The sequence below is a fragment of the Apis cerana genome, linkage group LG8 (assembly GCF_029169275.1).
Source record: "Apis cerana isolate GH-2021 linkage group LG8, AcerK_1.0, whole genome shotgun sequence".
Lineage (NCBI taxonomy): Eukaryota > Metazoa > Arthropoda > Insecta > Hymenoptera > Apidae > Apis > Apis cerana.
The window spans coordinates 1,282,926-1,303,749 of record NC_083859.1 but is presented as its reverse complement, the minus strand read 5'-3'; the positions used below and the strand labels follow the sequence as shown (position 1 = coordinate 1,303,749).

At 21.3% G+C, this 20,824-nt stretch overlaps 2 protein-coding genes and 1 long non-coding RNA gene across 4 annotated transcripts; 2 read left to right on the top strand and 1 right to left on the bottom strand.

Annotated features, from left to right (window-relative positions):
- Positions 1 to 117: 117 nt before the first annotated feature.
- Positions 118 to 10,493, top strand: LOC107993560 (uncharacterized). The gene is made up of 11 exons (XM_062078887.1): positions 118 to 434; positions 703 to 1,517; positions 1,924 to 2,077; positions 2,171 to 2,448; positions 2,867 to 3,078; positions 3,184 to 3,296; positions 8,267 to 8,593; positions 9,180 to 9,476; positions 9,551 to 9,819; positions 9,914 to 10,077; positions 10,160 to 10,493. The coding sequence occupies exons 1-11, from the start codon at positions 151 to 153 to the stop codon at positions 10,367 to 10,369; spliced, it is 3,123 nt and encodes a 1,040-aa protein (XP_061934871.1). The 5' UTR covers positions 118 to 150; the 3' UTR covers positions 10,370 to 10,493.
- Positions 10,494 to 14,903: 4,410 nt separating this feature from the next.
- Positions 14,904 to 17,925, top strand: LOC133666521 (uncharacterized). The gene is made up of 2 exons (XR_009830748.1): positions 14,904 to 15,817; positions 16,182 to 17,925. It is a non-coding gene; the product is annotated as an uncharacterized LOC133666521 (long non-coding RNA).
- On the bottom strand, positions 17,722 to 20,421 carry LOC107993552 (transmembrane protein 230). Of its 2 annotated transcripts, none has more exons than XM_017050035.3 (4): positions 19,803 to 20,421; positions 18,872 to 18,981; positions 18,598 to 18,720; positions 17,722 to 18,396 (listed from the first exon to the last, which is right to left on the bottom strand). In XM_017050035.3, exons 1-4 carry the CDS (start codon positions 19,825 to 19,827, stop codon positions 18,259 to 18,261), a joined length of 396 nt encoding a protein of 131 aa, XP_016905524.1. In that variant the 5' UTR covers positions 19,828 to 20,421; the 3' UTR covers positions 17,722 to 18,258. The 2 variants fall into 2 exon arrangements, with proteins under 2 accessions (XP_016905524.1, XP_061933804.1); XM_062077820.1 differs by lacking the exon at positions 19,803 to 20,421 and adding an exon at positions 19,491 to 19,743 and having other exon boundaries at positions 18,872 to 18,983.
- Positions 20,422 to 20,824: the final 403 nt, after the last annotated feature.

Genomic DNA, 20,824 nt, shown 5'->3' with positions numbered 1-20,824 from the left:
TCCATATAATAAAATATCTATTAGCGTTGTGTATGAATCTTCTGTATATTCTCCATTCGTAGAAAATATCGATGCATCCTGTATACATAAACGTTGACTGACGTTAAAAATCGTTCACTAGGAAACGAGCCAGCGAGTAGGAAACAAGCCATGTTGCGACTCTTTACGTTGGCATACGCTATCACGATTCTATTAATGATTTCAAATGCATTAAACAAGTCAAATAAAAGCATAGTGAGAACGTTAGATAATTCATTTCATAAAGAACCTCCTTCTTTATTTTTGTTTCATTTACTTAAATTAAAAAAGAAGATTAACAAAATAGAACAAGTGCCAACTACACCACCAACTGCGGATTGTATTTGTGTACCCTATTATCTTTGCGATGCTAATCGTACCATAATTGCGGATGGCATTGGAACAATCGATATTCGGTGAGTTTTTCTATTTCAATAAAAATATTGGGAAATTTATAACAAGAAAAATCTGTTCAATTAAATCACAACTTCTTTATTTAAATATATAAATAGTAAATAAATATAAACTAATTTTTTTTATCAATATCTTATTAAAACTTGAAGATAGAAAAATTGAAAATGTCAAAGTATTTTTTATTTCTCTATAAAAAAATGAAAATTGACAAATCTTTTATCACAAATTTCTGATAAGTTCAATTGTCAATCACTTTTGATTTCAAAACAGATATCGGAGATGCACAGGAGATTTAGAAATATGTTGTCGTCCATCAAATATTACAGTCACTACCACAACTACAAAAGCACCAACTACTACGAAAGCACCAACTACCACGAAAGCGCCAACTACCACCACAAAGGCAACGACCACTTCGACTCTTCCACCGGTGATTTTTCCAACTAACACAGAATTACCAGCTGCTCCAATTTGTGTTTGTGTGCTTGTGACACAATGCGATCCAAATGGTATCATCGGCACGTCCGGAGAAGGTGTGATCAATCCTCGTTCGCAATATGTACAGTGTCCCATTAGCAATATGGTTTGTTGCAAACCAACCAGTGTAATCCAATATTCATATCCTCCGCTTACCTCGTCACAAATTTGTCTTTTATGTGGAAGCGCAATCCAGTGTAGCAATGGCATTATGATTCCTGTAAATGTTGGAATTGTGAATCCTCTAGTGACTTACGGACAACAAACATGTCCTGTACCCACCTCCTGCTGTCAAGGAATAAATCCATCGTATGGAAATGGGATACCAGTGGTTATCGGATCCATTAGAAATCCTGGAACCTCTCAGGCTTGTTATTGCATGAAGAGCTGGCTCTGCGCACCGGGAAATTCTGTTAGTTTCGATGGCGCTGGTGTCATTGATCCGAGGTTCTCTGCGTGTGGAACTACGGATGAAGTTTGTTGTCGACCTGTTGCTATTAATGCAGCAAGAAATCGTGACTTGCAAGGATCAAGAGAGAGTATAATAAACGGGGAAGCTTCGTTCTCGCAAACTGGATGTGGTACACAAAACAAAACATATGCGACAGGTAAATACTAGATTAATATTTTTCGAATCTCTCTTTAATAATAGTTAAATAACCTATCTTTTGTTTTTAATTTACAATTTATTCGTACTAATTATTCGTACTAATAAATTATATCGTATAACAGTAAGTAGTTTTAATAATTAAATAGTTAACAATAAGTTTAAGTGAAAAAAAGAGAAAGATAAAATGGGATAATTCTATCTTTGTCATATTGTTTCTGTCTCATTTCATTTAACGCAAAGTAAAATTACCTTAATAATTTAATAATCATCAATTGATATTTTTATATATTATTTATATTTGTTTCGATTTCTCTTCAATTTTTCAAAAATGAACACATTAACCCATGAATATATTGTAAAAAAAATTATATTTTATTGCAACTAGCTGTTTTCTTTATTCATAGCTTATCCTGTAGATACTGGAAAAACATATTTCGCAGAGTTTCCGTGGATGGTGGCTTTACTAACAATACAATCGGACGGTAAATATTTATTTCAATGTGGAGGATCTATGATTACAAATAGTGCTATTCTTACAGCTGCGCATTGTGTTACCAAGTAAGCAAATTATGGTAATTTTATAATAAAATATATGAATTTAATTATTGAAAATTAAAATCAACGATAAAAATTTTTTTAAAAATTCGTTAGTTTAGGAAATAATAGACCGATAGCGCGTTTTGGTCAGTGGGATTTAAAATATCAACCTGGCGATCAACCAGTGCCTTTTCAAGAAGCGAACATAAAAATTATAGTAACGCATCCTCAGTTTTATAGTGCTGCTTTGTTTAATGACATAGCAGTAGTCATTTTAAACGCACCGGTAAAACAGAATGTAAATGTTGTTCCTATTTGTATACCGCAACAAGGATTGATATTTCCTCCTGGTATTAGATGCATTGGTACAGGTTGGGGAAAAAACTCATTTGGTAACTATTATTATCATATTTTTATTTTTTTTTCTTTATTAGCATAATTTTGTTATAGATTTATAAAATCTAATTTTATAAAACTTTGTAATATTGAAATATCGATCGCGCAAAAAATCAGTATTTTGATATATATATGCTCTCTATGATTTTAATTATAATTTTGATTATGATTTTAATTTAATATTTAAATAAAATCTAATCAATTTTGTTTTATTCAAGAGAATATAATTTATAACAATTTATATATTTACCTATATATTTATTTCTATAATTATTTACATATACTTAGATATTTTTTATTTTTTGCTATATTAATATTATCGCATGTGACATAAGAATGGGGCTTAAAAAATATATTTAAATGATAAATCTATTCTAGTTTTACTAATTAAAATCTTTATCATATTAAATGCAGGTGGAACATATCAATCTGAACTACGAAAAGTGGAGGTTCCTATTGTGAATAGAATTGATTGTCAAAATCGGCTTCGAACATCAAAATTGGGACCATATTTTCAATTACATAGTTCGTTCATTTGCGCAGGGGGCGAGACAAATAGGGACACGTGTCAGGGAGATGGTGGTGGACCTTTGGTATGTCCCACAGCTACAGGACAATACTTTCAGGTATTATGGTTTATTGCAAATAGTAGTATGGATTACAGATGTTACTAAAAAAAAAAAGAAAGAAAAAGAAAAAACAATGGCATTGAGAGACTTTCTTTTTTCTAGGCTGGTATAATATCTTGGGGAATTGGTTGTGGAACGTCGAATTTACCTGCTGTTTATACGAATGTAGCACAATTCACAGAATGGATTAATCAACAGTTGGCAACTTACGGGGCGTGATAAAAAAATTTAATGTGTTTTACAAGTCTTTATCTAGTCTTTTTTTGTTTTTTTATTATTTTATATATATTTTGATGCATTTTCAGATAAAATTATATACGATTATTTAAAAAAAACAAAATAAATAAATAATGAAAAACAATTGTTTCTGATAAATCTATAAAAAATAATTATATTTTAATGATTAAATTAATAAGAATTCCAAAGATATATAAAATCATCTTCATGATAAATTATTTTTTCTATTGTGATCTATCTTAAATTATTTTCTCGATTTAAAATTGAGAATAAATATAATTATACAATATGTCCAATCTTTTTATAATATTATAATAGACATAAATTATAAATTATTTTCTAACACTGTAAATTATGTTTTGTGAAGTTGTCTTCTTAGAAATATAAAGTTGAAAATATAATATTTTTAAATTAAAAATTAAAACAATGTAATAAGAAAGAAAATAAAAGCATTTTCAATTAATATTTCGTATTCAGATGGTAATTTTTATTCTATAGAATTATATTTTCTAATGTAAAATTTTTTGGCTAAATTTTCGATTCTATATTAGAAAAATGTAATCGAAAAAAAAGTAAACATGAAATTTTTCTAAGTAATTAAATTTTTGTTATAATATATGTATATCGTACATATGTGAAATACTTACCTTGTATATTTTACTTTTATATATTTACTTGTTGCCATTTTTTTTATTTTTTTGGATTTTTAATCGTTTTTTTAATAGTTTATTTAATTTTAGAGATAATTATCTTATATTATTTCTAAATTAAAATTTATTTTTTTGCCATTAATTGAAGTTAATATATCTCGTTATAATTTACAAAAAAATATTGAACTACGTAAGTCAAGAAATTATCAATATGTATTATTAATATATATAATCAAAATTATTTAATATATATATTATCTCTAAAGAAAATAATAAAAAGATAGTATTAATAGTCAATTTTTATCCTATGTTTATTCTTCTTTATATTCCAATTTGTCTATAATTACACTGCAAGATTTATTTTATTTTTTGCTATTATACTTAATAGAAAGTTAAAAATTGAGTTTTTTAGCGCCATCTTTTGAGTATCAAAATATTTTTTTAAAAATATTTAAGAGATGACACTGATAGTTAATTCTTATTCTATTTTATTCTATCTCTGATTCTCAAGAGATGGCGTTATCGTTTAATTCTAAGCCATCTCTATTCTTTTTTATTATTTGTTTTTCTTATCTATAATATATACATATTTCATCTAAGACATTCTAAAGATGGCGCCACTGATTCTCTAAATTTCTGTATTTCTATTCTTTAACTATTTGTTTTCTTTGTCTATACTTACTATTGGCGCATGATCATGAGATGATATAGGATGTTAATTGGATATAATTGCATCATTTTTCTTTCAAATTTACAATGTATTTTAATCTTTAATATCTAAAAAATAGATATTATATTTTCTGCTTCACAAAACAATATATGTTAATATTATAAGACAGTATTACAAAATCTTATAATCAATCATATGTTTTATTTCTTGTCTGTTTCAATATTGAAATTTAATTTCAATTTTAATTATTGTGATCTTATTTTTAGTCGAATAATGTTGATAACTTTGAGAATGAGATTAAAATAGGCTTAATAGACGAAGACATGAAAGAATGCATTAAATTTTAGGATCTATTTTATATTTAATCTGTGATAATATTTTACTAGTATTTTATTACTAGTTTGCTCATCTATTATCGACAACATGTATGCATTATATACTATAATATATTATAATATAATCGTAAAATCTGCATTTAATATCATTAATAGAAAAAATACATTGTTATGAATTTTTTTTTTAAAATTCATTTAATTATTATGTTGATATCATCTTATAGTATAGTTACAACATTTGATATAAAATAAATAGAACAATGTAATTCATATCTTTTTTATGAATAAAAAATTCAAAATAATAAAAAAAAAAATAAAATTATAATAATTAAAATAGTTTCATTATTATTTTCTAATTTTATAATAATTTTGAAATAATACTAAGAAATAAAATCAAGTCCGACAAGGAATGTAGGTATTTAACCTTAATGCAAAAAAAAAAAAAATAAATTCCAAGAATACATTAAATGCCAAACACGTTTAGAAGCAATAGATTAAAGTTAAATGTTGTAAATTTAAATCTTTAATAAAAAAAGAAAATATATAAGTAGAAAGTTATTGATTTTTTTTGGCTTTTCGTTAATAAATATATAAATTATCCATTGAAATAATTTTAGATTCGCATGAAATATAATTAGTAATGCAATTAGTTTTATGTTGCAAAATATATTAAAATTTTTTGTTTGTTTAATTTACTACATAATATACATAATATACATAGTAAATCAAAAAGTATTAAAAAATCTTTATTAATTTAAATCTTTATTATTAAACTATTAAAAATTTCATAAGTTCAATAAAAAAAAATTATGATAATTCCGAGAAAAATTCCAAAAAATCTATATTAATATCATAATTGCATAATGGGGAATACCATCTAAGTACCTTGATCAACAAGTTAATTCAGTATTCAATCGTTTCAGCGTAACGTAATATATATGTGAATATATACAAACATTTGCTGTAGGACAAGATCATGAAATCATGAATAGTGGAGGGGGTAATTCTTATATATATATGTTCGAAGCTTGGCTGCTGTGTATGTAAACGAAGAAATTGCGGTCCGAACGTTCGACACATCACTTGTTCTTTGAAGAGAAAATTCAATTTTTGATATTTAAGATTACCGTAAGTACTTTATGTTTTTTTATATATATGCATAATTGTATATATAATGTTATTTATTAGAAAATTTTTGTTATAAAATTAAATAATAATAATAATATGAGTTTATCATTATTACGTAAAAAAATCGACTATAATCTATTGAACTAAAAAGATATAGATTATATTGAATGAAATATGAGTAAAATATTTATTGAAAAATTAATCTAAATTATTTTATTGATTCTTAGAATTGAATTTTAATAATATTATTAACATTAATCTTCATAATATTATACATATTAGAAACAAATATTAAATTTATATTATATTTATTATAAATATAAATATTCAAGTATTTATATAAATTATTTAATATAAATATTTAAATATTTTTCATAAAAATATTCTTGAATGATCAATTTTATAAATATTGCTATTTTTTTTTTATATTCATTTCTTATGTCTTACTTTCTAATTCGTTTTTTTATATTTGTATACGAAATTAAATATTTTATTATAATATCATGTTGATATGTATATTATAGTTGTGGTCATCATAAAAAAGGTCAAAGTCAATCATTTTTTATGTTTCTTAATCTATGATTAAGAATGATATTTATAATAATTTTTTAAGGTATTTACAATATATAATTTCATAATATATTCTGCTTATTTTATCTAATTTTTTTTTACATGTTTTTTAAATAATTTCGATAATTCTTGGGAAATCTAAACAGGAAAATTCTTTGTTGAATCATATATTTCATATGCATTCTCAATTTTTTTAAACTGAATATTCCATTGGTATTATTATTGGTATTAAATATAAATAATAATTTTTTAAATAACATTATTTAAACAATTATTTTTCTTATCTATCTTTAATTAAGACAAATGTTATAATGACGTTGACAATGAACAATTAACGTATGAATATCTTGAAAACATTACGCAGAATTAGCATAAGAAACGAGTAATGAGTCATGTTAATAATTGAACATCTTTCATAAGTTTGTACGAAACGTGTATCATATTCTTGTTTATTTTCTGTGTAGATGAATTCATATCGAAATCGTGAAATCATTCTTATTTATACTGCAAATGAAATAAATTAATTACAATTGATTGATGAACACAATTAATTTTCTAGGCAAAAGTATTTATCAAAATATATATTAATTCTATCATTATCCATTCGAATGTATATAATGAAAAGACTTTAATGGAATTGCTAAAATCCAATCAACGGGTTTTTCTTCCATAAAAATGTTCTGCTATTTTGATATAGTGTATATACAATATATATAGAAAAATTCTTTTCTTAGAATTATTATCGATCAATTAAATAAGTACTTATAATATTCTTTGTTTAATAAATATAAAATTATTTTCACTTTATATTTTTAATTTCTAAAATTGATTAAAACTTAAAGATTAAAAATATTTTTAATTATAAATAAACTACAATTTTTATATTTTTTACTTTATAATTATGAAACTACTGCAATTAAATTTTTGATATTTTTTTAATGAAAATGATATCAATTAGAATCAATTTGAATGAACTTAAATATTGTTCTAAGAAAATTACTGTGCAAAAAAAAAAAGAGAATTGTAAGTATTTTGATTTAATTGCTTATTTCCTATAGAATAAACGTAATAAAAAATAGCACGCGTATTGGCCAAAAGTTTCATATTCACAAATCAAATCACAATAGCATGAAAACGAATAGTATGTAAACAATTATCTTCCTTATTTTATTTTCAATTTTATAAATAACAAATAGTATCTATAATAAATTAAAAAAAAGTATCGAATCTTTTCTATTCTATTAATATTTTTTAACTCTTGTTGATATTTTCAAAAAAATAAGCGAACCGAAAAAATATAACAGTCGACTTGAAAAACATCAAACTTAAGTAAAATGTATAATAATTCCAAAAATGCATTAAGTATCTCAAGTCTCACATAAGTGAAAAATATATTATCTGAAATCTTGAGACAACTAAATCAACAAGCATGTAATAAAATTTTTGTCCTTCAAATAAACCTGTTCGTTCTTAAAAAGATCTGGTTATTGATACTATTTAACCGATGATTCATATACTATACTATATGCTTCAATGTGAAAACCTTTATACTTTAGTCTCTTTATTTAAGTAACTTATAAAATAATGTGTTTCAGGATTTCAGATATCGCAATGTGGAAAATATTTTCGATATTGGCGATGGCTATAGCTATTTCTATAGCTGCGCCTCAAAAGAATAATTTGGATTCCTTGATAACAAATATATTTGGAACTCCTCAAGATCAGCAGATTTCGGATCCTAGCTCTACTACATCGGCAACGATTTTAGGCACAGAGAATAGGCCAAAGCAACCAGAGACGGATTGTGAATGTGTACCATATTATCTGTGTCACAATGGTTCTATCTTGCAGAATGGAACAGGAATTATTGATATCAGGTTCGCTTTTGATGATGAAAGTGTCAATAAACATCGCACATTGCGGTGAGTTCTAAAGAATAGTCTCATAATGATTAAAATTAGCATAATTTCAACTGATACATGATTAAAATAAGGTTGAATTTACTAATACTAAAGATATACTGTTAATTTTTTTAATTTATTAAACAAACGTGGGACAAAATTATTTTGCATGCATTTACAAATACAAATATTCGTAATTTAACAAATATATGATTTCATATTTATTATATTTATTTACATTTTATAGAAATTCACTATATTAATATATTAATACATTTACTATTTCACGATGTTTTTTTAATAGAATTGGAAATACGAATTATCTTAATAATTTAACGTGACAATACAGTGGTGATCCATCATCGAAGTATTCGGAATAATAATTGATATGAATTATTATTCTTAAAACTTATTCATATTATCACAATGATAATTATTTAAGTCTAATAAAGTATTCATATCGCATGAGACTATCTTTGAACTCTGTGAAAATTATAGATTACTATAATTTTTTTCTTGCTCAATCAATATATATATCTTATTTTTATGTCATATAATAGTAATTCAAGGAAATTTTATTAATATTTTAACATTATTAATGATGCAGGGCGCTCGGTCAGTGCGAGAATTATTTGGATGTCTGTTGTAAACCACCAGATAGAGTAGAAAAAGTTACACCACCACCAATTGAGAAAAAAGGTACTTGTGGACAAAGACATCCTGAGGGTGTTGGTTTTAGAATTACTGGCGATGTGAATGGCGAAGCGCAATTCGGCGAATTTCCATGGATGGTGGCTATAATAAAAGAAGAAAATATCGGTGATCAAAAATTGAACGTCTATCAATGCGGAGGTTCCTTAATTCACAAACAAGCTGTTTTAACAGCTGCTCATTGTGTACAAGGGTGAATAATCGATAATATTTTAAAATATTTTTTTATCGATTTATATTTTATTATTTATAATAATTTTCAAATAGAAAGCAACCGTCTGAATTGAGAATTCGTGCTGGAGAATGGGACACGCAAACTAAGAATGAGATTTTTCCTCATCAGGATCGTAATGTGAAAAATGTTATTATTCATGAAAACTTTGCTGGTGGCACTCTTTACAACGATTTTGCTATTTTGATATTATCCGAGCCTTTGAATCTAATGGAGAACGTGGATCTTGTTTGTTTACCAGAACCAAATACTGTATTCGATGGTTCTCGATGTTTCGCTAGTGGTTGGGGAAAAGATAAATTTGGTAAAGATTTAATTATTAAATTTATTTATTAGATATTTTTTATTAGAATAAAGAAAAATTTATTATATTAATAAATTAAAATAATTTTTTACAGGTAAGGAAGGCCATTACCAGGTAATTTTAAAAAAAATTAATTTACCAGTAGTACCACACAATCAGTGCCAGGATTTACTTCGAAAAACTAGATTAGGAAAATATTTTATTCTTGATAATAGTTTTATTTGCGCTGGTGGAGAGTCTGATAAAGATACTTGTAAGGTAATTAGAATTTATTACAAATTTAATAATGTAAAAAAAAATATTAGCAATATAATTTCTTTTTTTTTTTAACTATTTCTAGGGTGATGGAGGAAGTCCCCTTGTTTGTCCAAGTAATAATAATCCTAATATATACTTGCAAGCAGGTATTGTAGCATGGGGAATTGGTTGTGGTGAAAATGGAATTCCAGGGGTTTATGCTAATGTTGCATCTGTTCGCGATTGGATCGATGAACAAATGGCTTTTTATAATTTGGACAATACTGTATATCAGGCTCAAAAAATAAATTGATTGATTTCTCAAAATTTTATAAATTTGTATGCATAAAAATCGATGTTTTTCTGTGGAAAGACTGCTGTATTCTTCGCATGCTATTTTTAAATAATAATGTATGTGAAACTAGGTATAATATGTATATTGGATATATTTTTTTATATAAAATTCCTTCAATATTTAATTAATTTTTATTACAGATGCGGATCATTTTTATTATTTTTCTTCATCACACATTTTTTTTCTATTTTTTTTCAAATTTTATAAAATATTATATAGAGTATATTCAAAAGAATATAAAATATTATATAGAATATATATATATAAAATGAGAAAAAAATAATTTTAAAAAAAATTAGTTAAAATTAATTTTTGCATTAAATAATCGATCATAAAATTATATTTAATGAGAAATTTCTAAAAACATGCGATTCACATATGTTTAGCAAATGAAATTTTCATTTCATTACAGTAATTCTTTTCAGATATGCTACATTGTATCATATGATATGATATAATAACGATAATATATATTGTATTATTCAATATTCTAATATACGTTTTAAAAAATTTGTTTTCAAAAAGGATATTGTTTATAATCTTTCTTTCTTGAGATTGTTCACATGCTAAACACATTTAGATTTGTCTTTTTCTGAAATGCAACTTTCTAATCACAAAATATGATTTTTATATAAATTTCGTTTATATAAATTTCGCTAAAATTTAATTTAAGAAAATTTTTTATCTTTATTTAAACATTATATAAATTTTAACTATTTCACTTATAGCATAAATATTGAAAATATGCTGAAATCATTAAAATAGAACTATAAAAATAGTACATAACATATATAAGTTTTTAAAATTTTGAGATTTCATATATAGCCATAATTAAAAAATATTTTTATTTTTATATTTAAAATATTATTATATTTTCTATAATTTAATTTGCATTTTTTAATAATATGTAATGTCATATATTCTCGTTAATTACAATTTTTTTATTGTTTTTTTTTCTTCATATTTTAGAAATATCTAAAAACCTACAATTATTTAGATCAAAGACAAAAAAAAATACTCATGTTAGTAAAACAAAAATACTGAAGTAAGTATTTATCCTCGTTTTTTTTTCTGTTTAACATTTAGATATTCGTAATTTATTAAAAAAAACGAAATAATTTCTTAAAATGATTAATTATAATTTTTCTTGTAATTATTTTTTTGAATGTTTTTAATATATTTTTGTTAAATTGAATAATTTTATTTTTTCTATAAAATAATAGTTATTATTATTATGTGTTATTGTACAATATATTTTTTCTTCAATTTATTTTCAATTATAAATATAACAATTTTATATTTATATTTTATAACCATTAATATTATATTTAAAATTTTTTTTTATCAGTTTATTTGTTGTAAATAATTCGCAAAAATTTTATTCAACAATAGTAATAGTATATTATATGATAATAAACAAAATAATAAATTTCATTAAAAAACATAAAGTTTCAAATGATGTTAAGACATTGAGTTATGATTATTATAGTATAGTTGTGACTTTAACATCATATATACATACATATATGTACTTTATTAACTTGTTAACTTAATATTTATAAAAATTGATAAATAAAAAAAAAAGGAAGAAAGATACAAAATTAATAAATGATAAAAAAATTATTATTTTAATAATTAATATTTCCAATTATTTATTGTATTATTGTGTTATTTTGTTTAAAATTTTAAAATTTTATGAGATATATAAAAGTTTTTATATTATCGATACATCAATTGTATTTATGATCCTCGTTATTTTATCGTTATTTTTAAATATTTTCATAGTGACATTCGAAACTGAATGAAGTTCGAATTGTACATGTGCTCTTCTACGTCAATTAAATTATGAAGTATTGGAAGTGATTAATGAAGACTTAGATATAATTTATATTCATTTGTTTTTAAATAAAAAAAATCACAATATAAGTAAGTATAACATTATTTTCACAAATTATTCTATTTAGTATTTTACTATGTACATATTCACATACTTATTGCAGAAAGTTACATAAAATTTTTGCAAATTTTTAAAAAAAAAATACATTGTAATAGTATTTTTACTTTTTAATATTTTTTTTTATGTTGATAAATATTATTTATTTTAATATAAACGCGAAAGATTAAATAAAAATGAATATTTTTCGAAATAAAAATTAATTGTTTAAAGAAAAAAAATCTAAACAATGTTATAATAAATTTAATATCAAAATTAATAAAGATATTTCAAATAAATTTAAAAATGTTTTAGGTTTAAAAAAAGGAATTATTGTTTTAATAAATTGTTTAATACAAAAAGATATATTAAATAATATATCATTAATGCATCATATTCCATTGCAATATAAAATTAGAAATAATACATTACCATTGATAATACAAAAAATATGAACAATAATTATTCTAATTATTTATATTTTCTTTAAATAAATGAAATAATGATTCTAAAAGAAATTAATCAAGTAAAGTATCAAAAACTAAAATTAAAAAAATTAAAATAATGAAAAGTTGTGTAAAAAAAATTAAATAAAAATCTAAAGATATTAGATTGCAATGTAAAAGAAGTTAAAAATAATGATATTTTCAAAAAAGAAAATCCTGTGACAATTACAGATGAAAATAATTTTGGCTTTTGGAAAGAAAAATATGGTAAATGGTTATTAATTTAAAATATAGTTATTAATTTTGTTTTATTTTTATTACATTTCTGTACATTTTGTATCTTTTTCTGTACAAATTTTTTATTCTGACTATTGTTTAAATATTTCATTAGATAAAATTATAAAAGCTGAAACATTAAATTAAATTAAAGAATGCTACGAAATTAAAAGTTTGTTTAAAAAGACAATATAATATAAATTTTAATGCGATAAAAGTAAATATAATTTTGAAATATTACATAAAAATAATTTAATAAAAAATTCACAAAACAAATATATAAATATATCTTCAAGTACAAAAAATATATCTAAGTGTTTTTTGTCCAATCAAAAAGAAAATTTAAAATTGGAAAAATCAATAATATAAAATACAATATCTAAAAGCAATATATTTACAAAAAAAAATTATAAAACAAATATAGAAAAATTAAAATTAGAAAAAACTATAGAAATCCTAAGAATATTAATCTTGAAAACATAAAAAAATTAAATAATTTAATAATAAAATAAAAATAAAATAAAAACAATATATTATTTGATGAACATAATGAAAACCATAATACTAAACATAATATACAAAACATAATACTAAATGTAATATACATATTATTGAAAAATATATAGTAAAAATATTGCATTGGGAAATATTTCTCTATTTAAAAAAAAAATTATAAAAGAAAAAGGAAAAAAATATAGTAAATATTGCAAAGAATGATAATAATATTGCAAAAAAAATAAAATTAAATGCAAGACATATGTTACAAGATTGTAAGTATGAATTTAAAAATAATTATATATGTGAAAATAAAAATAATATTGCTTTTGAACTAAATATTATTTTTGAAAAAAAATTATTTGAAAAAATAACTTCAAATTCTTATTATTTATCTTCTACTAAATATTGTCAATATATATTCAAGCTGAAAATATAGATTTACAAGTGATAGATACAAAATTAGAAAATGACAAAAATATTCCAAATCCTTTAGAAGAGAGTCAAATTCAAATTTCTAGGAATATTAATAAACAAGATTGTGATTCTCTGCAGAATATACAATTATGTGAACCAACAATATCAGAAATAAATAAATTGTGTATAAAAAAATAATCTTTTCTTTTAAATGAAGAAAATAATAAAAAAGAAATAAGTAATGAAATGGAAAATTGTATATCTTTATTTGCAGATTCAACTTTTATGGGTGAGTAATTATTTATATTTTTAATTAATGTATAATAATAATTAATGTATTGAAATTGTTATTAATTGCTTTTGATATTTAAAAATATTTAAATTTTTACAGGTATTCATGTTTATTAGATGATTCATCATATATTGAAAAATCATTTGAAATGACTGATAATGTATTTGAAATTATTATAAAAATACTACAAATGATTTTAATAAAATGTATAACAATAACAATGAAAATAATATTCCAAAAAGAAATATAAAATCGGAATATAAGATTAGAAAAAAGTATTTTTATTGCTAATAAAAACATTTTATTAAAAAAATCTTTTCATAATAAACAAACTTCTGAAATAAAAGATATAACAATGAAATTTAAAAATATTAAAACTGTATTTAAATATACTGCCAAGATTATTGTTATGATATTGTAATAAAAAGGTAGTAAATAGAGAAAATGTTACTTTAAATATAATGTATGTATAATTTTAAAGCTATTTTTAATGTTTCAATATTTTTATATATTTACATATAAAATTATTTTTTAATAATATAAAATATAAATATTTATGTATATATATATATATATAATATATAATTAAATTATATATCATATTATTTAGAAGATGATATATATATTATTTATTTTTGTAGTTTTGTAATTTTATATTACTTATAATTCATTGGTATAATAATGATGAGTAAAATTTATTTACAATACTGGATATATTAGCATTAAATAATTTTACAAATTTTTTAAAAAATATTTATCAAAAATTATATATTTATTCCGTATCTGATATGTCTTGGGTATTAAAAGTATTTAAAAAATTATATGAATTAAAAATTGTATCTAATAAAATAGCATACAATACTATTGAATAGATGCAAAATGTTGGAATTCACTAAAAACTTTATTACTTATATACTATAGAAAATATGGAAGTGATTATTGTAGAAACAATTTTACAAGAATGTATAATTACACTTACACATATTAAAGATGTAAATATAAATATAGTAGTTAAACTCTGCAATCAAACATATTCTAAAATAAATCAGAAGTTAATGTCATCTTTCAAAAATTTGATAAAGTTTGATGAAACAAAAAAGAGACCAAAAAAAATTAGAATTATTAGAATTTATTAGAATATGACACAGATATTAATTCAGCAGAATTATTTTCTACAATCGAATCAGAGATTACTTCAGATATAGATTAATATTTAAAAATAGTTAATACAAAAAATAGGGCTTGGGAAACAAATAAACAAAATAATACTAATGATGTAAAAAATGAAAATTATTTTACATTATATTCAATAAGTAAATAAAATAATTTTTTTTTATATATATTTTGATATATATTTTTTTATATATTAACCATTATATATTATAGATGATTTATCAAAACCATACTTTGCATATGAAAGGACAAAATTTTGGAAATTTTATGTCAATAAAGAAAGTCTTTGAAAAAGATTCAAACATAATGATTATAAATATGTTATGAATATTCGCAATTCAGTAAGAAAAGATCAACAATCATTCTTTACTCATGTATGTTATCAAATATTATGCAATGAAATAAAATATTCCCCTTATCATTTGAATAAGTTCATATCACATGCAGATAATAAATAATTTAATAAAATATTATAATTGTTAAATATAATTGTTAAATATTATAATTGTTAAAATTGTCTTTTTATGTACATATTTAATTGATATGATAATTGATATAGTTTTAATTTTAAGTGATCTAGATTTTCAAACTAAAATAGATAACATTTTCTAAAGAATTTGATCAGAATAATTAATTTATTTAAATATTTAAACTTAGATATTTTTATATTAATATTAATATTAATTTTAATATTAATATTTTAAAATATTCCTGAGTTCATTTAATATTTTTTTGCAGTCCAACTTGGGACAAATGCTATATCATATCAAATATTATATGATGTTGCCAAACATATTTTGATTTGTTTAGCTGAGAAAAATTTATAGATATTATACACTTCTTAAAAATATTAATTTTAATAATTCAAGCAAAAATTCATTTGCATAAAATTAATACTGCAACTGTTCTGCTTTTTGCTGAGATATATTTAACAAATCAACGAATTGTAAAAGCTTTTATCTTAAACGTGAGTTATTTTCTTATTAAGATATAATATTTAAAATGAAAACTAATAATTAATTGCAGTTATTTTTATGAAACATTCTTTCTAGAAACTAATCTCATATATACTGATTCAAATAAATGGAAAATATATTCTACTGTAAAAGATAATTCTATTAAAATACAAGTAATAAACATTTTATTAAATGCATTTTATGAAAGATTTCCAGATTATGCAATTTTTCTTTTTCATTTTTTTTTTTTTAATTGTAAATCAATTTAGCAATTTTTATCTACTAGGTAAAAAGAATAATTTTATATGATTAAATGATATTATTTATTAATAAATTTAATATCAGTTATATAAATACATTCAGAATATATATTTTTGTAAATATACATTACATTTTTAGATCTTACGAATATTGAAAAATTAATTATTGAATATAATTTTATATTAAATATTATTATATATTAAATATTTATATTATATATTATATATTATTATATATTATTATATATTATATATTATATATAATATTATTAAATATTTAATATAATATTATTTCGTGCATTAATTGCCAAATTGGTTCAGATTAATGTGACATTAGTTAAATGTTTACATCAAATAGTAATTAATTTAGGAATATATTCTAAATTACAAATAAAGTGTTAATAAGTGTTCATGCATTTTTATATTAAAAAAAAATTATAATTGCTGTTAATAAAAAATATTCATATTAATATTGCGTTAATACTTATTGTGCTCATTATTTCTTGAGATTAGTTTTATCCAACAACACATCTTATTATAAATTCTGATTGGACAAAAGAAGAAATGTATTTTACAATGATGGATTTAATAGAACAACTTTTATTAAATATTGGATCTGAAATCAATCATCTAAAAAAATATTCTATATATCTTTGAGACAAGTTATACTATTACTTATATTTCTAATTAGAACTTATTAATTAATTTTAATCTTTTACAGAATTTAAATAAGAAATTTATTTGTAATAAAAAAATAAATCAACAATATGCTAAACAAATAGAACAGAGCAAAATTTTAATATAAAATATATTGCAAAAAGAATTCTACCTATTTTAATAACAAAAAAACTTAAAGGTAAAATATTTAAGTTAAGTAGTATAAGTATTAAGATATTTAAGAACAATAAATTCGAATTTTAATCATACATATATTTAATTAAAAGTAATGGAAACAAGATTATATTTTTGAATAAATTGTTTTTTTAGAATCTATGTAAAAATTTCAATTTTAATTTTTTAACTTCTAAACTAATTTACTTATAGAATTTAATTATTATGATATAACAAATATTATTTAATTTTTATTTTTAAATTAACAATATTTCATTTATAATTGTCTTATACACAATATATTACAAATTTTAAAATATATTTTTAAGTTGATTATGTTTTGAGTAGCTTAAAATATATTGTATTATGAAGTTATACGCATTATAAATATTATATAATTGTATAATAATAAATTATGTGTAATATATATATAAATTTGTGTTCTTTTTTGAAAGCATATGATAATTATATCAAAATAGTACATATATAATTATAATACAATAAAATAAATCTTTGATATTATTGATAAATTGTGTATTCTTTAGAGTTAAATCTAATAAAATGAACATTTAAATAAAATATTAATGTATAAAATTAATTTAAATAAAATTCTATTGCTATATTGTACTATCATAAGTAACTCTTGATATTTATATGTATAATTCAATAAAAACATATTTATAATTTATAAAAACAAAATAAATTAAACATTCAAGATATTAATTATTTAAAATCTTCATAATTACTTCTTCAAAGATTTGCATTTGATTAATCAAATTCTGGTATGTCATCAAATGAATAACCTGGTACTTTTTGATAAGCTAAAATAGCTACCCTCATATGATAAGCACCTGGTATAAACATTAGAATTCCTAAAATAATAAGTGGCCACATACGATCTGAATACTGTAAAAAATAAAATAATTATTATAATTATATTTATTTTTTATTAAATTTATAATTAATATAACATATAAAATAAATATGTATATAAAATAAAACATACATGTATTTTGAAATAACAAGAAAAAATATTTTTTAAATTATAATGAAATGCAATAATTTCAAAAATATAAAATATAAAAATATTAGATTAAGATATTTTACCTTTGAATCAATATGTCCACTTACAATTAGACTGCCCATAATTAGCATTATAGTACCTCCAACAAAAAGAAGAGCAGCTAATGTAATGGCTTTCCATGGTATTTTTACTGATGGATTCACAAACTGTTGAAAAAATATTTAATCAATCGCATTTACTTTGTAATATTTTTCATGAGTTCTAGTTACATAATATCTTAATTGATTTTAATAAATATATTTATAATATGATGAAATAGAAAAATATTTAAAATACATCTAATAAATAATATTCAACCTGGGAATCAACAAAACCATTATCAGTTTCTGTAAGCTGTGTATAATCCACGTTGTTAAATTGTTTATCACCAAGTTTCCTTCTAGACATACTCACTTTGTGAATATAATCTATAAAAATAAATTTAATTGCAAATTTTTATAATATCAAAATTTTCATTATTTCTCTAAATTAAATTAAATTAAGTTAATTTTAATTATTAATATCATTATTTTATATTATATTTAAAAGTAAATTTTGTCTTCTATAGATTGTTTTTCAATTATTTTTAATGATGTATTTCATATTTATAAATAACATCTTATTTATTGTATAACAAATCTTTTTTATAAAAATAATCTATGTAATTTGTAATTGATTGAATTAAACTATCAAAAGTATATAAATATCTTGTAAACTGAATATTTCATTCTTTCAAAAATATGAAGTAAATTTATTAATATTGATTGAATTATGAATATATATACATTGTTTGTAAATATTTCAAATACATATTAAATTATGTACAAATTACAATTACAAATTATTGTAGCGTAATTGTAAATATATAGAGTATTGAAAATGTCAAACTGTGTCAAATGAAACAATTTTTTCTATCAATAAATTGTTGTACTTAACTTTTTAGCAGATATCATTCATAATAACTTAGAGAAAAAAATTAAATTTTGCAATTTATTATTTTTATTAAAAGAAATGAACAAAAACACTTATAGGTTATTATCTATAGTATTTAATAACGTGTTTTAAATTCAGAACGCATGCGCGTATGTTGAAAGTAGGGATAAATTCCGAGGGAATATTTAAATATTTAATTTATTTAACATTATATAGTAACAAATAGAGATAAATAAATTTGATTTGAGAAAAGTATAGTGAAAGTATAGTATTAAGGATTTAAAAACAAATATTATTATTATAAATTAAATACTACCTGTGCTACACCAACTCGTCCACATATCAATCAACAATTGAACACTTAAAGTCGTATAGATAAAATCATCAAATTATTTTTATTGGATTTTGCTATCGATGAAAAAAATATTGTACAATTTTAAAAAAAAAAAAGACAGGCTTCAAATTCATTTTGACAAATCTTTTTGATGCCATTTCTCTCCTAAATAAAATGAATCAATTTCTCAAAAATTCGTTAATATTTTTGAATTGATTTAAAACCCAGATTTCTATTCTTTCATAAAAATGTATAAATTAATCAAAATCACTATTTAAATAAATGAATAACAATATATGCAAATATTCGGCTCATATAACTAGAAGCCAAATACTAATTATAAGTAATTATTTCTACACAAATTTTCATCAAACAAAAATATTGTTGACTTATAGTCGAGAAAGCAGTTGATTAAGAATTAGATACACAAAGTTTATAAATTAATATTATTATTTTTCTAGTACATTTAACGCGCACTATTAGCATAGACAACTTTAACTTCGAGATTTTCAATTACACTTCTTGTCAGTTGGTCGGATCGATCTGCGAAAATGAAGAGGCGGTGGAAGCTGTGCTTTCCTGCGCCGTGACGTTGAACACAGTACCGTACAATTACAAAGGTATCATAGAATTTCAATAATATCATGACATTTTCAAAACGAATATTTTCTTATAGTAGTTTTATATTACTTACATGAAAATAATATATAAAAGTTTGGAAATAAAAATAAAATTTTGAATTTCAAAAATACATATGAAAATATAGTAAGACTGTATATTTTCGTTATAAAAAATATAATTGTAAAAAAAAAAATGTAAAATAAAAATAAATGTAAATATTTATCTTATTTATATGTTTTTCACAAAAATTTGATTCATTAAGTCATATAATTACAAAATTTGAAATGTTTAAGAAGCATCACTTTTTGAATGTTAAGCGCATTAATAACTTCGAGTAAAACATCATGTTAAAGGTCAATGTGTAAGGAAGATGAAAAATCGAA

Bases quoted from the DNA above. Each gene is read 5' to 3' on its own strand.
- LOC107993560 (XM_062078887.1), top strand. From the start codon at position 151: ATGTTGCGACTCTTTACGTTGGCATACGCTATCACGATTCTATTAATG. The intron at 2,078-2,170 runs GTAAGCAAATTA...AAAATTCGTTAG, and splicing joins GCTGCGCATTGTGTTACCAA to TTTAGGAAATAATAGACCGA. The intron at 3,079-3,183 runs GTATTATGGTTT...TCTTTTTTCTAG, and splicing joins CTACAGGACAATACTTTCAG to GCTGGTATAATATCTTGGGG.
- LOC107993552 (XM_017050035.3), bottom strand. From the start codon at position 19,827: ATGTGGACGAGTTGGTGTAGCACAG. The intron at 18,721-18,871 runs GTTGAATATTAT...TTTTTTCAACAG, and splicing joins ATGGTTTTGTTGATTCCCAG to TTTGTGAATCCATCAGTAAA. The intron at 18,397-18,597 runs GTAAAATATCTT...TATTTTTTACAG, and splicing joins GTGGACATATTGATTCAAAG to TATTCAGATCGTATGTGGCC.